The following is a 21,128-nucleotide window of genomic DNA, read 5'->3' as shown; positions in this document are numbered from 1 at the left end:
CTCATGAGTAAATAAATAAAATCTTAAGAAAAAAATGCGGAGGAATAGGAGGTAAGTTATGGCATTTTAATATAGTTGACTAGACAGGATATAAGAGAACATAAAGTGGTGTTAAAATAGTAAGAAAGGATGTTATTAACACATTTAAGAAACAGGCAATGATTATAAAGACCAGGGTATCTAAGAAAGATTTCATGGAGGAGATGACATGAGGTTTCCCTTATTGATCTAATAAATCAATGAAATTTTAGAAAATAGACAGTAAAAGTAAGAATCATTTGTACAATCTTCTCAGAGGAAGAAAAACCAGAATTCACTGTGAGGGGGAGAATAAAAAAGGGCAAATAAGTCCAATAGTTTGAATAGGTCAGAACCAACTATGGAATCATGTGTGCCACATTTGGAGGTTACATAAGAGAAAAAAGTACTTTGTCTTTGCCCTCACGAATCTCATGTTTCTATGGAAGAGAAAGCTAAGGAAATAGTAATGTCAACAATAATTATGTGGCAATATAATAAAGGCTATGGTCAAAACACATTTGAGTGCCATGAAAATACTAGGAGATGAGAGATTTGCTCTGCCCAACAACTGATAGGAAAGCCACTGATTAAAGCATTTCAAAGGCTAGTAGATTTTTGACATTGTATGTGTCTGGCATCCATTCACCCACATATCAATAACTATGCTTGTATACTAATAACTGAAATAAATGTTGTTGTGTGTTTTTTTCATTTTTTTGTTTTCCAGCGAGAAATGATCCTTCTTCTACTTCTATCCCAAGTTTTGACAAATGACCCATGCCTGGTCAATTAGATGCACTCCATGACACCTAGTTGGAGTAATAGATTTAGAGATGGGCCTGGGAGCCAAGCCAATGAAAGGCAGGTGTGGGAATTGCTGATTATGCTCGGCTGATGAGACAAAGCCTGGAGCTACATATACTTTCACAAAGTGGAAACCTGCTTAAGAATACAGCCCAAGAGAAGGACAAACTGATATATGGAGACAAATAGACTAAGTTCTAATGACATTACGTAAGGTCCTGAATATAGTTGTGAAGAAAGCAAACTCCAACGTGGGCTTCTCAGGGGCATGATTTTGAGAAGAGAAGGTGTGCAAGAAAGTCCCTTTTGCTTAACCCCCCCGCCCCCCCCTTTGAGTTTTGCATTCAGCAAAGAAGAGAAAATGTTGAGTGTTATAAGGAATTAATGATGAGCAGGTTATTCTCAATGAAGAGTCAAAAAACCAAAAAACTACACATTAGCCCAAGTGAACAAAGAAAGAAATTTTCTGAGAGAGCCTGTGGTTTTAAGATACTATGACCAGCAACACCTGGCATGTGATTGTGTATTTTGCTTTCGAACATACCCACCAATCACAAGAAACTCTATTCCTCATTCTGTGAAACATCACCACTAAACTGATACTGTTTGTGCTGATAAAAATCCTCTTAGAGACTTTCCTTTGTTTGTTTTGTTTCAGACACAGAATTTTTTTCTCTGTGCAATTTCTCTTATTTTCATTGACACGCCAGCGGTATGAGAGACAGATTGGTGTGATTCCACTCATTGGCACCTCCTGAAATGAAAGCTGCCACATAATAATTACTGGTGAGAGGGTGCCTGGTTGTAGAGTCGCCAGTTCCAACAAAATAGAAATGAGTTTTACTTAATCTCCCTTTTCAGGAGGCTATTTGTCTCATTATAGAATCTGGAAGTACCTTTTTTTTTTTTTTTTTTTTTAAGGGAACAGGATGAAGATGCAGTAAGGATTTGCATGCTTTCATTGAGTAGAGAACTAGAAATTGTTCCTGAGCTGGAAAACGATTCAGCACTAATAATACCAGGGGGAATGAGTAAAGATAATAAAAGGTATTTGTCACTATGAAATGCAGTGTCTTTCTTTAATCTGATTGTAAATCCCCTCTGGGAAGTCTAAAGGTACCTTTAGCCATCAACACAATCTGGTTAGTTCAATGAAACAACTGGTTATTTAAAAAGGCTCCCTAGGAGGAGCCTGCTTCTCCCACTGCCTATGTCTCTGCCTCTCTCATGAATAAATAAACTAATCTTTAAAAAATATAAAACTACCTCAACAGTCACTGTTAATGGGACACTGGAGCAAGCCATGGTTGTGGTAGATTATGGGGACAATTATGCTGACATTACTTACTGATGGCTTTTCAAAAGGGCTAGAAAATGAAACAAAATTGAATAGAGCTGCGGAAAAAAAAAATGATTATACCAGCATCAGCTTCATTAACACAATCCCACAATGTGTTCATTGTAAATAGAGGCTACCAAAATGCCAAGTAACAACTTCTGAATTTATTCCAACAAGTGATTACTAACTAGTTTTGTAAAACTGGGTGTCAAGGAATTCATGAGTTCAGCTGCTCTTTTATATGTTTTGCTTTTGTCTCTTTTGTCTTTTTTGCTTTTTATTTTATTTTATTTTATTTATTTATTTTTTTTTTTTTTTGAGGGTAGCAGTTGTCAGGTTGTGGTCATGGAACAGTGGAAGATTTAGTTCTGCCATCCTAGGTAAAAGGTCACCATGAGGAGGACCATCTTACAGATCATTTCACCACAATCTATTGTCAGCATCCATCTCATTTCCTAGGCTACTTGTGGGCATAGAACGAAGCTTAGCAAAAAATAAAGATAAAATAAAAATAAATGCAGCTTTCTTCAAACAGGTCAGGGTCTCAGAGTCCTAGAATAGCCTCACATTGAGCTCCACACTCAATGGGGAGTCTGCTTAAGATCCTCCCTCCCTCTCCTCTCTCTCAATCGCGGTGACTCTCTAAAATAAATAGATGAATCTTTTAAAGAATATTTGATTTCTTCACATTTTTGGTGTCCATTCTCCTTGAGATAAGTATATCAAATGTATCAACTATGAAATGAGAAAACAAAAAACAAAATTAACTAGCTTACTGTCACACACAGATCTGATCTAAGAACTATTAAGTAAAACTCTCCCCTTCATGGAGACAGGTTGAGAAAAACACCTTACCCTATGCATACAGTTAGAATACATTAATGATTTGCACGAGTGAATTAGGCTTCTTGCATAATCAAGTCTATCCTTTATCATTTCCTTGCCCTGACCAAAATCTTGAGTCAACAGGAAAGAATGAAGTAGTAGTATGCTCCACTGGAAAACTTACCCATAGTTTCTCATAGTTATCCAATTTATGGAATTATGGGGTTCCAATTTGGTTTTTTTTTTTTTTTTTTCCATTTGAAAGTAGTCATTTATTAACTGACCAGATTACAAAAATAATCATGGTAGATACCTTAGTTCATCCTTCTAATAAGCCTATTGATCTGGTCTTCCCTGTTGCCAGCATCTCCACCTTCTACAAAATGGGTGGTCTTTTTCTTCATTCCGCCACGTGGAGAAGATAATTTGAAGGGCCATAAAAAGTTGTTGGCTTCTTTGAAACGTTTTCCAACGGTATAGATCTCGTGAATCAGATCCTCCATGCAGATGATGCCATATTTACCAAGAGACCGAGCAATCAATGTGTTATCTGTCAGGGCAATTCGCTTCTTGTTGATCTTGCCATAACCACGCTTGTAGATCAATTCATTCACTGACTTCAGGTTTGGGTACCCCCATGCTATATACGGTTCCACAATCCTTAGCATGTTAACTGAAGCCTTGTTGAGCTTAACAAAGGTGCCATTGAAGATCTGGCGAAGGCGAAGAAGCTGCAACACCTTTCGAACCTTTGGGCTCACACCATTGATACCTCTGATCCTGATGACAAATGCCAACTTGGGTTCTGCAGGCACGTAGAAGTTGCCGGCTTTTCTCGCCATCCTCGCCATGCGAATCTCAGTTCTGTACATCTGCCTGTATTCCTTGTGGTAATGCTTAGCCTTTTCATAGATAAGCTTCCTCCTTGCCTTTCGAAGCATCTTTTGGGCAAACTTTTTTCTCAGACGCTTGATCTTCAACTCCGCGAAGTTCCTTCGCTTTTTCTTAAGGGTTTCCGGCACAGCAGGAACCTTCTTCTTCTTCTCTTCTGCACCCTCCATGGTTCCAGCCGGAAAAAGAGGAACCCAATTTGGTTTTGATTAATTTTCACATTTCCATGTGTCTGCAAGATAGCTCCGCTCTGAATACCTCCAACAGAACATGGTCAAATGAAATCAACCACAAATCGACTACAACTTCACTGCAAATCACCTCCTCAAGACTTCCCTAGGTTTGCTAATGACTCCACTATTTAGAAAACACTGATTTAGACTTTTTATATTTCTTGCCATTCAACCAAATTCTCCTTAATAATGATGTTAAGCTTATCAAGACTCTTAAATCTGTGTTCCCCTTTATATTTCTGATGCATTCATGATAAGATTCTCATAGCTTCTTAGCTGGAAAGCTTAACTGAGCTCTGGTTTCCTCTCTCCCGTTTGAATCTACCCAACATTCCACGGCTCTACTTCCAGGAACATGGGTCCCACCTTAGTTCAAAACTTCCTATGACTTCATTTACGAAGGCATTAGGCCTAAATAAAATAATCTGTGGACAGAATTATTAGTACACTGTTATGAAACTGACAGGCCTGCCACCACCTTTGCCTTATTTCCATGTTTTAGCATTTTTCCCCTAAAAACCGGTAAAGAATGCCTGATGTACATGCATCTATAATTGTCTTCTAGAGCTGTGTTGCACTAGACAAACGAATAAACAAAAATTTGTTAAAGGCTAGATAATGGTTTCATATTATTTATGGAACAGTAATAATTCCTACACAATCCTAACCCTTTGCCAGACAATGCTCTAAAAGCCTTACTAAATTAACTCATTTAATCATTACAACTCTATGAAATGGGTAGAATAAAGAAACAATACCATAGTTCCCTTTTTCCACTGTCAGATTAATCTTTCTAAATTGTAGCTCAAAACATACCATCACCTTAAACCTTAAATATTTCTCTGTTGATTTATAAGTTCAACTACGTAACGTGGAAATCTGAGCCCTGGATGTTCTGACTCTAAGCTGCCTTATCACCTTCTACTCCACCAGCACAAGGCCACATCAAGGCCTCCTTCCATAAACACATCTCCTGCTTCCCCACTTCCACACCTTTTTCCAACTTCCTTCCACTACTCCCAAATCTGCAAAATGAAATTACATTCAGCCTTCATCCACCATTTTTTTTCTACCAGTTGTTTTTCTGAAGATTTTAATTAACACGTTTCTAAGTGATTCTCCTTCCTCAATACCTAATATAGCACTGCAAATCTTTTAGCATTGATCACTTTACCATGTTCCCTTCTGAAATATAGCAATTTATGAATTTTTTTTTCTCCATTGTGGTGGAAACTCATTGAAGACAAGTCTGTGCCATTTTTTTAAATCTTTTTCCCCCCGAGGACAATGTGTTGTGCCCAAGATTGCGAATCCGAGAAGCCACCAAGGAGCCGACACCGATGCAAGCGCACAAGGGTTTATTAGCAAGCTCGAGCTTGGGTCCAAGTATACCCGACACAGCAGAGCAGGGACTTGGACCCCGAAGTGGGTTACAGCTGGTTTTTTTATAGGCTGGTCTAGGGGATTTTCAGAAGGGATGGAGGAATTTCTCAAGTTCTGTTTACATTTTGATATGGGGCTTTCAAGGGCATTGAGCTCTGTTCTCATTCTAATATGAGACTTTCTACCACGGGTGTGGGCTCTGTTGTCTTTCTGTTATGGGATTACCTGACATTGAGGACATTCTGCAGTTTTCCTCATAAAGTTCAGCTCTTATTCACAGGGGCTTAAGATGGCTAACTTGTGCTAATGCTAAACTTGAGGTGGAATGGCCTTGATTTTTCTCGGCCTCCACAAATGAGTATAAATGATTAGAACAGCACCTACTATATGGTAAATGCTCAATATAGTGAGGTATTATTAGCTAGAGAAACTACTGAATTTTCATGAGAAATTCAGCAGCACCATGGTCCCTTTGTCACCAGCGAGATCCCAAAACCTGATGTGTACTGCCTACCTGCTTGTACTCACTGACGTTTGTCCCACATTTTTCCTTAAGCTCTGATTTCCAGCTTATCTCTTCACTCAGGCAAATGAAAACCAAAACTGTCCCCGAGGGCTAGCAGTGTTCAAACAAGACTTTCAGATGGGCCAGACCACCCAGACCAATTTGAGCTTATTTCCTGACTCACATCTGTGAAGATGAACCATGGAGTGACCTAGAATGACCACCACCTACCTTTAGCTCATTATAATACTAAAATCTCCATTCCAGATAAAGATTTCAGCCTCATTTGCATAACATACAGTCAGTATAGACAGGCTTCCTTAAGACACATGCAGGGCCTTTATGCCTGCCCCTACATTTGATAACAGGGCTTCCCTATCTAAATATTCATCCTAACCCTGAAAAAAGGAACCCCCTTTCACCCTTTCTGGGGGAGTCACAGCTTTGGAAGCCTGTCTCTGTGATCTCATTTGCTGCAAATCAGATTTTCTTTGTGCAACAACACCTGGTGCAGTTTCTGACTCACCAAGGTGTGAACTCACATTAGGTCAGTTACACATTGACTTACATATGGCTATTCCCATTTTAGAAGTGAAGAATCTGTAGCTCACACAGACTAAATGGGGTTCTCACATTTTACACAGCACACAGTGGTAGTGCAAGCAAGGTATTGAACCAAGATATTTTTTACTTTAAAACTGTCTCCAGCTAGACCCTGCTGTGGTGCCTAAATGGGATGTCTCTCAATCAGATGGGGGCCCCCAAATGTGGAGCGATGATCCAGTGGAAGCTGGTGGGGGAGAAAATGGAAGAATTCACCTGGAGAAGAACAAAGGAGATGGAAGTTTATTGAATACACCGCAAGGGAGCTGAGGGCAGGGCAGCAGCAGAGGTCATGAGTTGAGATCAAGAATCAGATGCCTAAACAACTGAGCCACCCTGATGCCCCTTGTAGGCTTTTAAAGGGGGAAGATGAGGAGGTGGGGTGCTGTATGAAATTCTCCTTTTTTGGGCCTGGTTGTCCGTAGCCCATGAATCCATGGGTATTTTGAGGAGGGGCACGTGATGAGCCCTTTCTACATTCCATTGCTCAAGGCCATTCGCCTGAAAGTGGCTCCACACCCAATACCTGACCTTTTTTTACTGCTCACCTGCTTGTACTCACGGACATTTGTCCCATGTCATTCCTTAAACTCTTCTTTCCAGATTATCTCTTTATTCAGGCAAGAACTCTGTGCGCATAACACCCCAGGATGGAAATGGAAAGCACCCCTCAAGCAGTAAGGACTCCAGCAGGCAGGAAGAGCTCTGGTGGTCCAGGCCACTCAGACTAGTTGGAATGTAACCCCAGACTCACACTTGTGCAGACACACCATGAAGTGACCTCTAGAATGACCAACAATTACCTTCACCTCATTCTAATACTAAAATCTCCTCCCAAGGAGGAGCACAAACCTCACTTACATAACATACAAGGTACGTGTAGGCACGTTTCCTCAAGGGGCACACATGGCCTTATGCCCACCTCACCTGCCGTGACTAGGTTCCCCTTTCTAAACTTTCACCCTAACCCTCAATAAAAGGCACCCATTCCACCTCGCTCAGGGAGTTCCAGCTTTGGAAATCATTCCCTTTGTTCTCCTCATTGTCTGCAGAGAAAGTTTCCTTAGGGCCACAACTCCACCTGGTGTGTCTGTGACTTACCAAGGGGCCAGCTCACATTGGTTCATTTACAAAACCAATGCTCTCTTCGTGTATTTTGCTGTCTGACAACACACATCAGTTAGGTTAGTGCTCATTTATTAAGTTAATTATGGATTCTGAGGCTAAAAGTAGGATTAAGGGTTGCTGATCCAAATCCTTAATATCAGGCCAAGTGTGGCTTATTAATGCTAAAAAGAAAAGCACAGGCCTGAAATGAGTCATTTAAGCCAAGTCCCCAAACTGGGGTTTACTACCTAATCAAAATTTCAACCTCCCCAGAAGGGCGGTCTTAACTGGCCAGGAATTTCCTTTTTAACACCAGTGAGGTAACCTGTCACATTCCTTACCCCCACCCTGACCCCCTAACAGCTGGCAGACCTGACAGATGAGGTCATCTGCATGGTGACACCCCTTGCTCTTTTCCCCTAAGGGACATGACCTTGTCTCAAACAATCCTTCCTTTTTTTTGTTGTTATTTTCTTGCCTCACCTTCCTTCCTATAAAAACCTCCCATTCCACACAACTCCTTGGAGTTCCCCTCTACTTGATAGATGGGATGTTGCCTGATTCATGAGTCAATCTTTTTTTTTCATGAGTCAATCATTAAAGCCAATTAGATCTTTAAAATTTAGTCAGTTGAATTTTAACATAGCCTTTCCCAATTTTCCGACCTCAGCTGGACGTCCTACAATTCAACTCAATTCTGACACCGCCCGGAGACAGCCTCTGATTCTGTGGATTATGGGCTCCAGTCCCACAGGACTGCCTCACCCTCCCCTTTAGATGCCAGTCACAATCTCAGGTCCTTACCTGCGCTTCTGACCCACCAGCTATAGATTGAGTTTCCAACGACCCCCTCCTTGGGTTTGATTAATTTGCTAGAGGGGCTCAGGACTCAGAATAACATTTTATTTACTGGATAATGGTTTCTTATAAAAGGATATAACTCAGAAACAGCCAGATGGGAGAAAAGCCTAGGGCAAGATGTGGAGGAAGGGCAGTTTCCACGCCTCTCCTGAGCATGGCACTACCCAGGTCTCATTTTCATTAACCCAGAAGCTCTCCAAACCCTGTCCTTTTCGGATTTTATGGAGGCTTCATTACTTAGGCACAATCAATTAAAGCATAGGCCATTGGAGATTGATTCAAACTCCAGCCCCTCGCCCCTCAGAGGTCTGGCATCCTTTGGTGCATTCCAAAAATCACCTCATTTACATAACAAAAGACACGGGTCTGCTCATCATTTAGAAAATGCCACAAGTTTCAGCTCTGTGCCAGAAATGAGGACCAGATATCTACTTCTTATTATAAATCACAATTTCACGGTTGTATATAAAGTTTTACAGGGATGCAGCCAGACCCCTTCGTTTACATATTGTTTATGGCTGCTTTCATGGGCAGTTGCTTAGTTATTACAGAGCTGTACAGTTGTGACAGGGCTTAAAATATTTCCCATCTGGGCCTTTACAGGAAAAAAAAAATGCTGACCTTTGGTCTCTGTCAGTGATTCTCAACTCTGTTGCATATTAGAATCACCTACCATCGGGTTCTCCTACCTCTAGAGACTCATTACATTGCTCTGGAGTGGGAATGTGGGCATTTATGGTTTTTAAAAACCTTTCAGGTGATTCTAATGTGCAGTCAGGCTTAAGAATCACTGGCTAGGAAATGCTTCTACAAGCTGATTGTGATAACAATCAAAACCACTGGAGACAAAATTAGAAAATATGACCAAGTCCCAATTCAGAATTTTGTAATATGCCTGGTTGGTAAAGATACTGGTATGATTTACTCAGTGATTGCATGAACCTCGCAATGTATAAGCACTGATTTTCTGGCCCTGATGATAAAGCCACTGGAAAGCAGAGAGAGGAGCCCCATAATAAAGTCTGGGATGAGTCTAACACCTACTTGATTTCTCTAAACAAAACTACATTTTATTTCAGAGGATCAGACAAAGGCAGTTAATTAGAAGATCATTTATGTCTTGATTAGAAGTCTTACTCTGTGAACAGTACAGAATGCCATTTACATTAAACACAATTGAAACAAGAGGAACTCTACTTCAGTGCATTTGTATTATTGATCATCTACCTAATCGGCTTATAATTGTAGCTACTGTTGTCATATTTATAACATAATGAAGAATAATTCTTTATAAAGAATAGGCCCCCTACACACAAACACACACACAAACACACACACACACAAACACACACTCACCCTCCAGTCCCTATTTATGCAGAAAGGTTTATAAGTCATGCAATCACAATATTTTGGCTGTGAGTATGTGGAGGGGTATACGTGTGTAGCTGAGAGAGAGAGAATCACCTAACAACACTATTACGATATTCTATAGCTTGTGTCCTTCTAATTTTATAGAAATGTGGTAGTCCCTGTGAATTACAAAAAGAGATCCAAAACGGAATCAATCTGTGAAGAGAATTTCTCTAGAGTTTCCATACTCACTCATCTCCTAACAGATACTTTCACCCCAATACTTCCCACAGAGTTTAGGGAGTTCATAGAAATGTAAACTATTAGGAAGGATATTCAGAGTACAACACAACCAGAGTCTAGAATTTACTATCCAGTGTCATTAGAATGAGTTATGGTAGCCAGAGAGAAATCATGCCAAAAGCTTCCCTACTCACTGTGAAAGTATTTACAGTCTTGCTCATCACTAAGACCTATGCCCCTAAGATCCTCACAGAGAGTTGGATCCTGTGTCACTGAAAGAGAGGGGAGGCCACAATGATAATGGAGATGATAATATTAACAGAAATCATTTCCTTCCCCTTAACCCTCCCTTCCCCCCCACCCCCCCACAACCTGTATGCAAGGAACTTCTACTGCTCAGAGGTCAAGGGAAGAAATAATATACCCTTCTTCCCTCTCTCTCTGTTGGAAGAGGGATCACTTATTTGATTGGTGAGACCACAGAAGGACTGCAGTCACTGGTCCTTACTTCTCTCTCAGGCAGCACTGATGTGTTAAAGGCTGACTGTGTCACCTGAGTCTCAGAATCTTGCCCTTTTTGTGCTTGATAAGGTGTGAGGCTGGCCACCACCTTCCACAGATCCAGTTAGGTGAAAGTGTGCTCTGCAGATGCAGACCCCTTCCCTACCCAAATTTTAGGTTTAGAGAGGAGAGAGGATCTGTTAGGAAACCTAGATTCATGTTCCGGCTATGTTTTTGAACCAAAAGAGGCAGAAATAAAACTGGCCCACTGATTCAGAATTTGGAGTGGAAATGCATGTAATTAACTAGCAGTTTCAAACCCCCAACAATACCGTTTGAGGTGTTTACTATTCTTCCCATGATTCAGGGCACAAGTTCTTTATAATAATCCTATGAGGTCACTCAAATAGGTACTTGTTTCAAATCATTTTTGAAAGTCTGGCTATCCCTTGTCAATGCACTCATACATCTGCTGAAGAATCTACAGCAACTTATTTCTCCGTCTGCCTATCCCTCTACCACACCTCCAGCAAACTTATTTCTTTTGACAACATGCATTGATTATTATTCCAGAGAAGTTCTCAGTCCCTTAACTAAGCATGAGGAGTCACGAACTGCTTTTAAGAATACACCTAGATGTAGAAAGTGGAAAATAATGGGACTGCCAGTTTCATTCTTTAAATAAGTTATTGACTTTTTCTACCATGTGCCAGGCACTGGAGATACAGAAGCAACACATCTGCTGTCTCTACTTTCAGAGACATCATGTCCAATGCTTAAAGTTTAATGGTATGTTATCTTGACCAATCATTGGATCTTATACAAGTCCCATCTTGTGCTTTTGTTTCCCTGTTCTGTGCTGCCCCATGATGGTGCATGTGGTACCTTGAGAAGAATAATATGCTGATATAATAGTACAGCTGCAGAGAAGAAAGGCAAGAGCAAAAGCCATTTGGGGAACTATAATGGGAGTTCTATTTCTCGTTCCTCATCTTTGCTTTATTCTAAGTAAGGATGTGAAGGGGATTTTGCGGAATCTGTTCCTCTTCTTTGCCAGATCACAGAACAAGAAAACTACCCATCAGATGGAACAAAGCAACTCATTCATCCTCATGGCAACTAATGAGAAAAACAAAGAAAAAAAATTATAACTTCAAGTAGGAATAGAGTACTAGAATTTAATAAGCTTTTAAAAGCAAAAATTATTTCTCTATTCAACTGTCTTAGAGAAGAATTAGCTAAAACTAAAAAGTAAATAAATAACGAATATGAACAAGACTGAAGATAGTAAATAGCCAGAATTGTTTCAAATTACTACTGAACATTTTTTTAGAGATGGCCCTGAAGCATCAAAGACTCCTTTAACGATGCAGCAATCAAATAAACACAATTTGCACAACACTCTGCATTATTAGTATTTTAGTAATGAGAAGCACTTTTCAGAGATTGGTTCTACATTAACATACTGGAAGGCAGATGGTCATCATAATTTTAAGAACATCATGAGTTAATCTTGGCCGTGGCTTCCTTCAAACATTACAAATCACGCAACTTTAAAATCTGCCAGTTAGGGTGCAAATTGTATCTTTTATGTTCTTTTTTTTTTTTTTTTTTAATAAGCTCTAAAGTTTTCTTCTTGAAGGAATTAATCAATCTCTCACGGATTGTGGAGCAAGCACGGAATCTGGAAGAGGTCTGCTCAGTTTGGGTAATTGCACTGAACACTGTAATCTTCACTAACTTAGTCATAAACATTGATCTGATTTTTTAAAAGAACTAGAAGACAACCATCAAATTATATAGGCCCACAGTACGTCGGCATGTTAACAGTATATTAGTGCAATTTTGGTTTTGGTGGTTGTTTCCTTTTATGTATGTTTTCCTTTATGACTTTTATCATGACATTCTATTTACAGTTTTTAAAAATCAAGTCTGAAATCACCAATGCTCCTTCTCTAAGAGCACACAGAAATGTAAAAAAAAAAAATCTATTTTGGAATCCTAACGCTGCTATTTCTCAGCTGAACGTCTTTGGAAAAGTGACTTAACTTCTCTGAAGATTTCTCATCTATAAAATAAGAATAATAGTACCTACCTTAAAGGTTAGCATAAGGAATAAAGAAATTTTATAATATTCTCACTTCTCCAAGCAGCCCACATCAAACCAATCTTCACAGTAATTCATATATTTCAGCATTTTCCCAACTATTCTTCTCTGATATGTGTATCAGTTCTCATGGAAAAAGGAGATAATTTTGCTGAAAGATATTTTCATTGCTGAAAAATGCTAGAAAACAAATTATTTATGGTTCTCCCACTGAGTTCAGGTTTTAGGCTTGAGATGTGAGTTTTGACCCTGGAGTGGTAATGGTTAATGGCTGCCAAGAAATGCTGCTGGCCTCTAAATATATAATCGTTTACCCATGTGAATTATCTCCTCATGTTTGTTGAGAGAACAGTGCTTACCTGAAATGCTGCAGTTATCATAAAATCATTCTTCAATAATACATTCTGGGTGAAGGGGGATATATCCGTCAGACAGGATTCTCAGGCCATAAGATTTAAGTAATCAAGTCAAGAAATCAATGGGTTTTATAGCTCATAATGGATAAGTTCAACTTTCACTTAAATAACCTGAGTAGCTAAAAGCTTTTGGTAATTTTCTCATTATAAAATTCAGTTGTTTAAAGACAAACTGTTTTTCTAAAATCGACCAAGCATATTCTATAAATCGCAGTTCTGGCACCTTGCTCTTACAACCCCATATAAATACCTTCCTTTCTGAAGTAGATTTTGGATTCATAGAATATTCATTTGTGTGCCTGGACACTCCATCAAACAAACAAACAAAAATTCTGCATGATTAAACAGAATATATTGTTCTGCCTCTGTATTTGCATAATAAATCAGACCCACACTGTGGGTCACTGAGTGTTAGTTACAGCATCTAAGAAGTTGTACCTTCAGCCTAGCTCTCAATTTTCAAATTAAAATAATTTTAAAGGGATACAAAGTTTCCACATTATTGAATTGCAAATGAGTATTCAAGAACATGTGAACTATTTTAATATGAACAATGCAGCTATGTGATGCCAAAGTAAATAATTCTATCCATTACACGGTTCAGGGTTTGACCTACTATACAATGGCTCATATAGCTACTTTTGAGATTGAATACTCTATTAGGATATCATAGATATAAAATTCTTTCACAGTCCAGACTCAAGTATCAACAATAGGATGTTTTTGCTTACATCACTCTGTGTTCCGCTTATTGCCTGTTTAGGTAAAAAAAGGCCATAGTATCCTCAATAGAGGTATATATCAAGAAAACTGGACTCAAGTCATAACACATTCAACTACTAAGTGTTTAATTTTTAAGATATTAAATTGAAAGTAACAATGATCCAAAACTGATCTTCTTTCTGTTCGTAATTAACTATGTAAAGCATAATATGTGAAAAAATGTTATTCAGGGCCTCTGTGATAGTATGGCAATTGAAATCTATTTTACACATGGATACTTGTCAACAATGAAGAAATATCTTGAATGTAAAACATGCAACTAATAATAGAGCACCTCTATATTAAAGTGGGTACTTCCAAGTTGGAAGCTAAATTATTTCAAGGTTTCAGATTTATCTGATCATGTCTGAAATGGGTAAGGAAGGTCCTCCAGAAGTCTATTCATATAATGGATCCAATAGCTTTCTGAGAAATATCTAATCTCAAGAGAAAAGAGGGTTGAGCATCATTAAGCTGGTCCAAGAACAATAAAATAATGCCAAAGAAGAAGAGTGGTCTTGAGTAGAGAAGAGTATTGATCACTTACAGTTTTATAATCCAATTTTCATGAATTTATGTCTGACAGTTGAGTAGATTGGTTAGAATTTTTTCTAAAATCACTAAAAAAAAAGAACTGTTTTATTGAACTTTGTGAAAATATTAAAGAATTGAAGTAGTTCTACATTGTACCTGGGAAACACAGTAAGTCAAAAGTAGGGGAATGGCTATCATCTCTCTTGGTCTTATATACGTGGATGTGAAATATGAAAGTTCGTGTGAGTGAAGATATAGACCAGAGAAAGCAGGAAAGAATATAGAACATGAATAAATTTTTGGTGGCCTTAACAGAAGACAATGGAACAGAGCAGAAACAAACAAACAAACAAACAAAACGGATAAAACAGATAGGACAGATAGGATGCCCCTGGAAAATGTGGTGTCAGCTTTGCACAGTGGCAGTATTGTAGCCAATGAGGTTTATCCGAGACGCGATTATTGCTGATTGAAAATGTGATGTCTATTTGGGTTGAACTACATGTTTGCAACTTTTCTCCCTCTGATTTTATAATATACAAACAGTATAGGAAAATGAATAGAAAAGACACATATTAGAGCAAATATAATTCACTTCTGACCTTACGAAAATCAGGAAGAATTAGAGGAAAATGGAGTTCTTGTAGGTGAATACAACAAACAATAACCACAACAAAATCTTATTACTGATATAGTGATCTCATGTTTACTCTTAACTGGGATAATCTCGTTAATTTCATATGTTTACCTTAGCATACTGTAATTACCCTAAATACAATTCTCATTGCACTCATTGACTTATTCCTTGAATAAACCATTTCTCCCTAATTACTTAGAAGTCAGCTTTTCCTGTCATATCTCTATCTGCAAATATAGGGAGTGGCACCCTAGAAATATGAATCATGAAGCCAACACAGTATCTAGACAGTCTCAGATGTATTTGTTCTTAGTTGAGCGCTGATGATTCTTGGCTTACTTTTTCCCCCCTTGAATTTCTTTAATACATACTACAGCAGCCTACCTCCTCCAGAAAAAGTCAACACAGTGATTAATACTGACCCTTGGGGTATAATTTCATGTCATTAACAGAGTGAAACCAACAGCAGTAGCAAAGTGATGCATTTTTTAAGCTTCTCTGCTCAGCCCCATTTCTATGATTTTTAATATGCCATTACAAGTCAAGTTTTGTCATTTTCTCAGAAAACTGAATGTCTGGGATGATATTGTCTTCATTTATTGTTGCTCCAACAAATATTCATGTCTGCAATGTCATCAGACAGGTCCCTAAAAATTGCACCACAACAATATAACACAATTGAGTTTGGTATTTTGGTATAAAAGACATCAAGGCCAAGGCATTATAAAAGGAAGAGTCCTTTGTTTGAAAATTGTATAGGTAAAATTAGTTAGGGATTTGAGCTGAACATTTTAAGGCAGAGTGCATCAGCTCCGTATCTTTAATCAGTTTCTGAACATTTGAATCCCCACAAATTGCATATTACCTGACACATAACAGATTTTCGAGAAATGTATATTGAATAAATGAATGAATAATTCCTTCAATTTTGAGAGTGCAGGAGAGTTGCAAGTGCCTAGTTTCATTAGACTAAATAGCCTCTCTAAGATGGACCATAGAGGATGGAGTCAGATGACTGGTAGTCATTATGTCACTGCTTGATTCCTGGCACCAGTCATTTGGGATTTATCTGGTTGGTTTTCTTGTTCATTCTGCACCTACCTGTCTGTCCAAATCCCATGCTTCGTCATTGTCTCCGCCATTTCACTCATCTGACCAAAGCTCCTCATTCCCTATTGCAATACCTGTGAATTTCAATTCCTTTTCTTGACTTTTATGGATGTCTATGATTTGTGGCCTATTGTACCCCATTTCCCATCCTTCTCTTTCCAATGACTTTATCCTTTCCTTGTCTTAGTGTTCATGCCTTACTGATCCCATTCAACAACCACTCCTATCTCTGCAATTTACATCGTAAAGCTCTCCATTGTTACAAACACTCTGTTCCTTTCTGTCCTTTCAAATGCTAATCAGTGTTCAATACTTTGATACAGGGCTTCTACGAAGTCTTTTCAAACTCATTGATATCTCATTAACCTTTCAGTCATTCACTGTTCGTTTACTATGTGTTGAGATATAAAGTTACCAGCTGCCAGGGATGCAAATACTAGTATAATGTAGGTCCAAGTTTTGAAATTCTTATATTTTAATGGGAAAGATGAACATGTAAATAAATGATTACAATGTAGAGAGATAAGAACAAATCTGAATATATACAGATGGCTACAGGAGCACATTTATAATTCTTAAATGTCTTTCACATACTTGAGACACATTGTATATTTATTGCCTTGTCTTTTGATGTTGTATATGCGTTCAGTATGGTTTTCAGGACATGAAGCTTGAGGACAAAAACAATGTCTGATTTTACTATGTTTGTGTGTTCTTCCCACTGCTTAGCATAAGGATTCTTACTTGTTGATTTTTCTTTTCTCCCTGTGGTTACCTAGATTTATAGAAATTAACAAATTGACAAACAAAACTATTATTTTTTGGCATCATTCTTCAATATGTTCTCTTTTAAAAATCCTTTGATTTATACAAGGAGAATAAGCAGATAATTCATACAAGGAGAATAAAACTAGAACTACAAGTATAGAAAGATACTCACAAATTATTAAAGTTTTGTAAGATAAATTAACGGGTTATCATTTGATACAAAATTTTATAGGTTTAGAATATTCTGGGTTATATATTACATAAATTATACTATATTTGTTGGTAAATAACATCTACATTGTACCTGGGAAACACAGTAAGTCAAAAGCCACCTGGGTAAAAGCCATTTAAATACTAAGGGTTTATAAGAAATCTAGAGGCATGTATAGCACCTCAAGAATTCTGTCAGAGAGTCATTCATTCATTCATCCCACTGGGGATTCAGCAGTGAACACAATCATTGTTATTCTCTTGAACGTTTATTCTAGCTATATTGGGGTTTGGAAGTAAGAGACAAGTGGAAATAGATAGATAGGTAGACAGGTGGTTAGATGACAGATAGAAGAGAGATGCAAATACTAGTATAATGCAGGTCCAAGTTTTGAAATTCTTATATTTTCAAAGAGAGATGAGAGATAAAGAAATGTAGAAAGACATATGTGTATAAATATATACACATAAGCATACACATACATATTAGAGCAGGTAGTGATAACAATTAAGAACAATAAAGCAATGTCATCTGGGTGGCTCAGTGGTTGAGTGTCTCCCTTTGGCTCAAGTCATGATCTAGGGGTCCTGGGATCGAATTCCATATCAGGGTCCCTGCAGGGAGCCTACTTCTCCCTCTGCCTATGTCACTGCCTCTCTCTGTGTCTCTCATGAATACATTTTTTAAAAAAGAACAATAAAGCAAGATAAGATAGTTTGACATTTCTAACTTTCTACTCCTCCATATTAGTCAGCAATATCTCGATTCATGTTCACAGGATGACTACAGCAGTATCATTCACTCATGTGATAGCTTTTTTTTTTTTAAGATTTTATTTATTTATTTATGAAAGACACAGAGAGAAAGAGAGAGAGGCAGAGACACAGGCAGAGGGAGAAGCAGGCTCCATGCAGGGAACCCGATATGGGACTGGATCCCAGGTCTACAGGATCAGGCCCTGGGCTGAAGGCGGCACTAAACCACTGAGCCACCCGGGCTGCCCATGTGATAGCTTTTAATAGAGGAACTGTAAGAATAGAGGGGGGATGGGTAGATCTTTTCCTGAATCTTTCCATTGCATGGGATGTTTCCCAGAATTCACTCAGCCAGCCTCCCCCTATTTCTGGTCAGGCAGCAATGAGTCACATGTCCTCCCCTACACCAATGATTGAGAACGGTGGGAATGTCGTGACTGGCATAAAAATGGTTCATTCTCTGGAGCCACACAAGGGGTGCACATTCCCCAAGCACCATGCTCAGTTTGACCAAATCAGTCCTCTGTTATCAGGGAAAGGAGGAGGAAGATGGCTTTAGAGGAAGTCAAAAAATATTGCCAGTCACAATTAATTTAGAAAGTTAAACTGGCTGCCCAGAGTCACATGGCTATTAATTTGCAGAGCTCTAACTGGAATCCAAGTCTTTTGACTCAGATCTCAGGGCTTTTTCACTACTGAGCACACTGTAGCTCCCTGCTGTCTTTTTCTACAACATATGCACACACAGCTAGCCTAGTCACGAACTAAATGTGTGTGGAAGGAACAGTTGAATGCAGAGAATATACTGAATAGAAACACTATCATGTTTCTCCAGAATGTGTTTGGGTTTTTTAAAATACATTTCCGTTTTTCAATTGCCTTCCTAAAATGTGTACACAGAACTGAATACAGTGCTGAATTTCAGGGGTTTTCTTATTATAAAACAAAGGGTTAAACCTTACAATTTCAATGGCCTCTCAGCTTTATGTCCTCTAAGTGAAGATGTATTCTTACTTTCCCCAGGGAAAAAAAATTCTTATTCCTAATCGATAGATCTCTAAGGACCTTAATATTTCCTAAAAATGCATTATTTCAGTCTCATTATAAACAAATTATTAAATAGCTTACTTTTTCAGAGGGATACAGCATTATAGGAGCTTGCATCCTAGAACAGGAACACGTATTGAGGTAGAGAGAAAACACACATCTCTACCATGGACCATTTTTCAGCTAATCTCATTCCATACCGATTTCCCGTTGGCTTTCGGCTTGACTTTCTGTACGTGTAAGAGATTTTCTAAAAAAGTGGATAGACCCTGGACTTCCCATTTTACCTCTATCACTAACTTGGTAAGTGGGCTTACCAAGTCATGTGATCACTTATAATCTCGATTTCTTTCCTTTAGAAAGAAACTAGCTGATCTTTCTTGTTGACTTTTGGCTAAGAGCACATGTGATTTTTATATGTGATAATAAATACACAGTACCCGGCACATAGCTATCATTTATTAGTTATAACTACTGTTTTTAATAATACATTGCAGTTTTTATGTCTATAATTTTACTCTATTCCTTAGTAACTTAGTTTTATCCACTAGTCATGCCTTACTGGATCATTTCTAAGAGCTTAGAGAGCAAGAAAAACAACAAATTATTTCTTTATTATTTTTGCTTTGCAGATTTCTTGATGCACAGCAATTAATAGTAAATATATGTTAAGTTAAACTATCTATATATGAATGAATATAGTGCTTGCTGTGGACCCTCCTCATAAAGAAATGATCAATAAGTAACACCAAAACTCAAAAATCTTCTGAGTTGATGGTCCTAAAATCGTAGATTTTGAGTAGCTATGAGTCTTATAAATGATATAGAAAGCCCTAAAAAAATTCATTTTTTCCAATTAAAGCTAAAACAGGGATAAATAACAAAAACTGATATGAAGTATTTTCTCAATCTGCAAAGACTGAGGGTTTTTTGATATAAAATTCAAAGAAGCGAGCTAGTAGAACCTCTCATTGTGGAGGCCGAGAAAATTAAGGCCATTCCACTTTGAGTTCAGCGTTATCACAAGTACAGCCATCCCAGGCCCCTGTGAATAAGAGCTGAACTTTACCTTACTTCAGTTACAGGAAGAAAACAGCTTACAGCTTAACATCCTAGAAAGCCACATATTAGAATAAAAACAGAGCCCAAGCCAAGGGCAGGAAGCCCCTATTAGAATAAGAACAGAGCTCAATGCCTTTGAAGGCCTCATATCAAAATGTAAACAGAATTTGAGGAATCCCTCCACCCCTTCTGGAGGTCCCCTAGACCAGCCCTTAAAACTAAGCTGAAACCCACCTCCGGGTCCAAGTCCCTGCTCCGCTGTGTCGGGTACACTTGGACCCAAGCTCGAGCTTGTAAATAAACCCTCGTGTGTTTGCATCGGTGTGGGCTCCTTGGTGGTTTCTCGGATTCGGCACAACACTCATGAAATGTTGGACAGAAAACTATCAGATTTAGCCAAGGTATTTGAAATGAAGTCCTGTGTGGAAATAGGAGGAAGTACATTAATCCAGTTAAGTCTTCTCTTATTTTATGCTGGAAGAATAAAAATTACTTTTATCAAAAGTATCCTTTGATGTTGATGGCAGTTCAGTTGCCCTCCCAAAGCAAAAGTTCAGTGTGGGGGTTGGGGAGGTGGGGGGGTGCGAAGTTTATATTTCCCATTCAATTATCTCCAAGGAAGACATATGAAGCATCTATTTGCATGAGTCTAAAACACCAGCCTCAGGGAAAGAAACTGAAGCCTATCTGCTTGTGAACAATGGGCTGCATTTCATGCTTTGTTCTAGCAGGCAATGGACTTTATTCAATCACTGAAGAACAGTAGCTAATTTTCCCTTCCAGTCCCCAGGGCACACTTGGTATTAAGTGAAAACAGTAAACTGGCATATAGAAAGCATTCAATAAATGGTGGAGAACTTCTTATCTAACCTTTAGATCAGCCCTATTGAAGTAGGCTTTATTCTCATTTCATTGATAATGAGATGGAAGCTCAGGTATATTATATACATTTGACATCCAACAGACCTGGATTTGAATCATAGCTTTGCCATATTCTAACCCTGTATCCTTGGGCAAGTCTGTCCTCTTTCCACTACTCCGTAATAAGTCCAT

The 21,128-nt window shown here is 38.4% G+C and overlaps 1 protein-coding gene and 1 pseudogene across 1 annotated transcript; one reads left to right on the top strand and one right to left on the bottom strand.

Annotated features, from left to right (window-relative positions):
• Window positions 1–3,246: 3,246 nt before the first annotated feature.
• On the bottom strand, window positions 3,247–4,069 carry LOC144301139 (large ribosomal subunit protein uL30). The gene has a single exon (XM_077877718.1). It carries the CDS (start codon window positions 4,048–4,050, stop codon window positions 3,304–3,306), a length of 747 nt encoding a protein of 248 aa, XP_077733844.1. The 5' UTR covers window positions 4,051–4,069; the 3' UTR covers window positions 3,247–3,303.
• A 10,824-nt stretch (window positions 4,070–14,893) lies between these two features.
• Window positions 14,894–14,964, top strand: LOC144301504 (U4 spliceosomal RNA; annotated as a pseudogene).
• The last annotated feature ends 6,164 nt before the right edge of the window (window positions 14,965–21,128 follow it).

Source organism: Canis aureus, chromosome 29 (genome assembly GCF_053574225.1).
Source record: "Canis aureus isolate CA01 chromosome 29, VMU_Caureus_v.1.0, whole genome shotgun sequence".
NCBI lineage: Eukaryota > Metazoa > Chordata > Mammalia > Carnivora > Canidae > Canis > Canis aureus.
The sequence above is the reverse complement of the archived record's forward strand: the minus strand, read 5'-3'. Positions and strand labels throughout refer to the sequence as shown.

Excerpts from the sequence above, each read along its gene's own strand:
- LOC144301139 (XM_077877718.1), bottom strand. The coding sequence starts at position 4,050 with ATGGAGGGTGCAGAAGAGAAGAAGAAGAAGGTTCCTGCTGTGCCGGAA.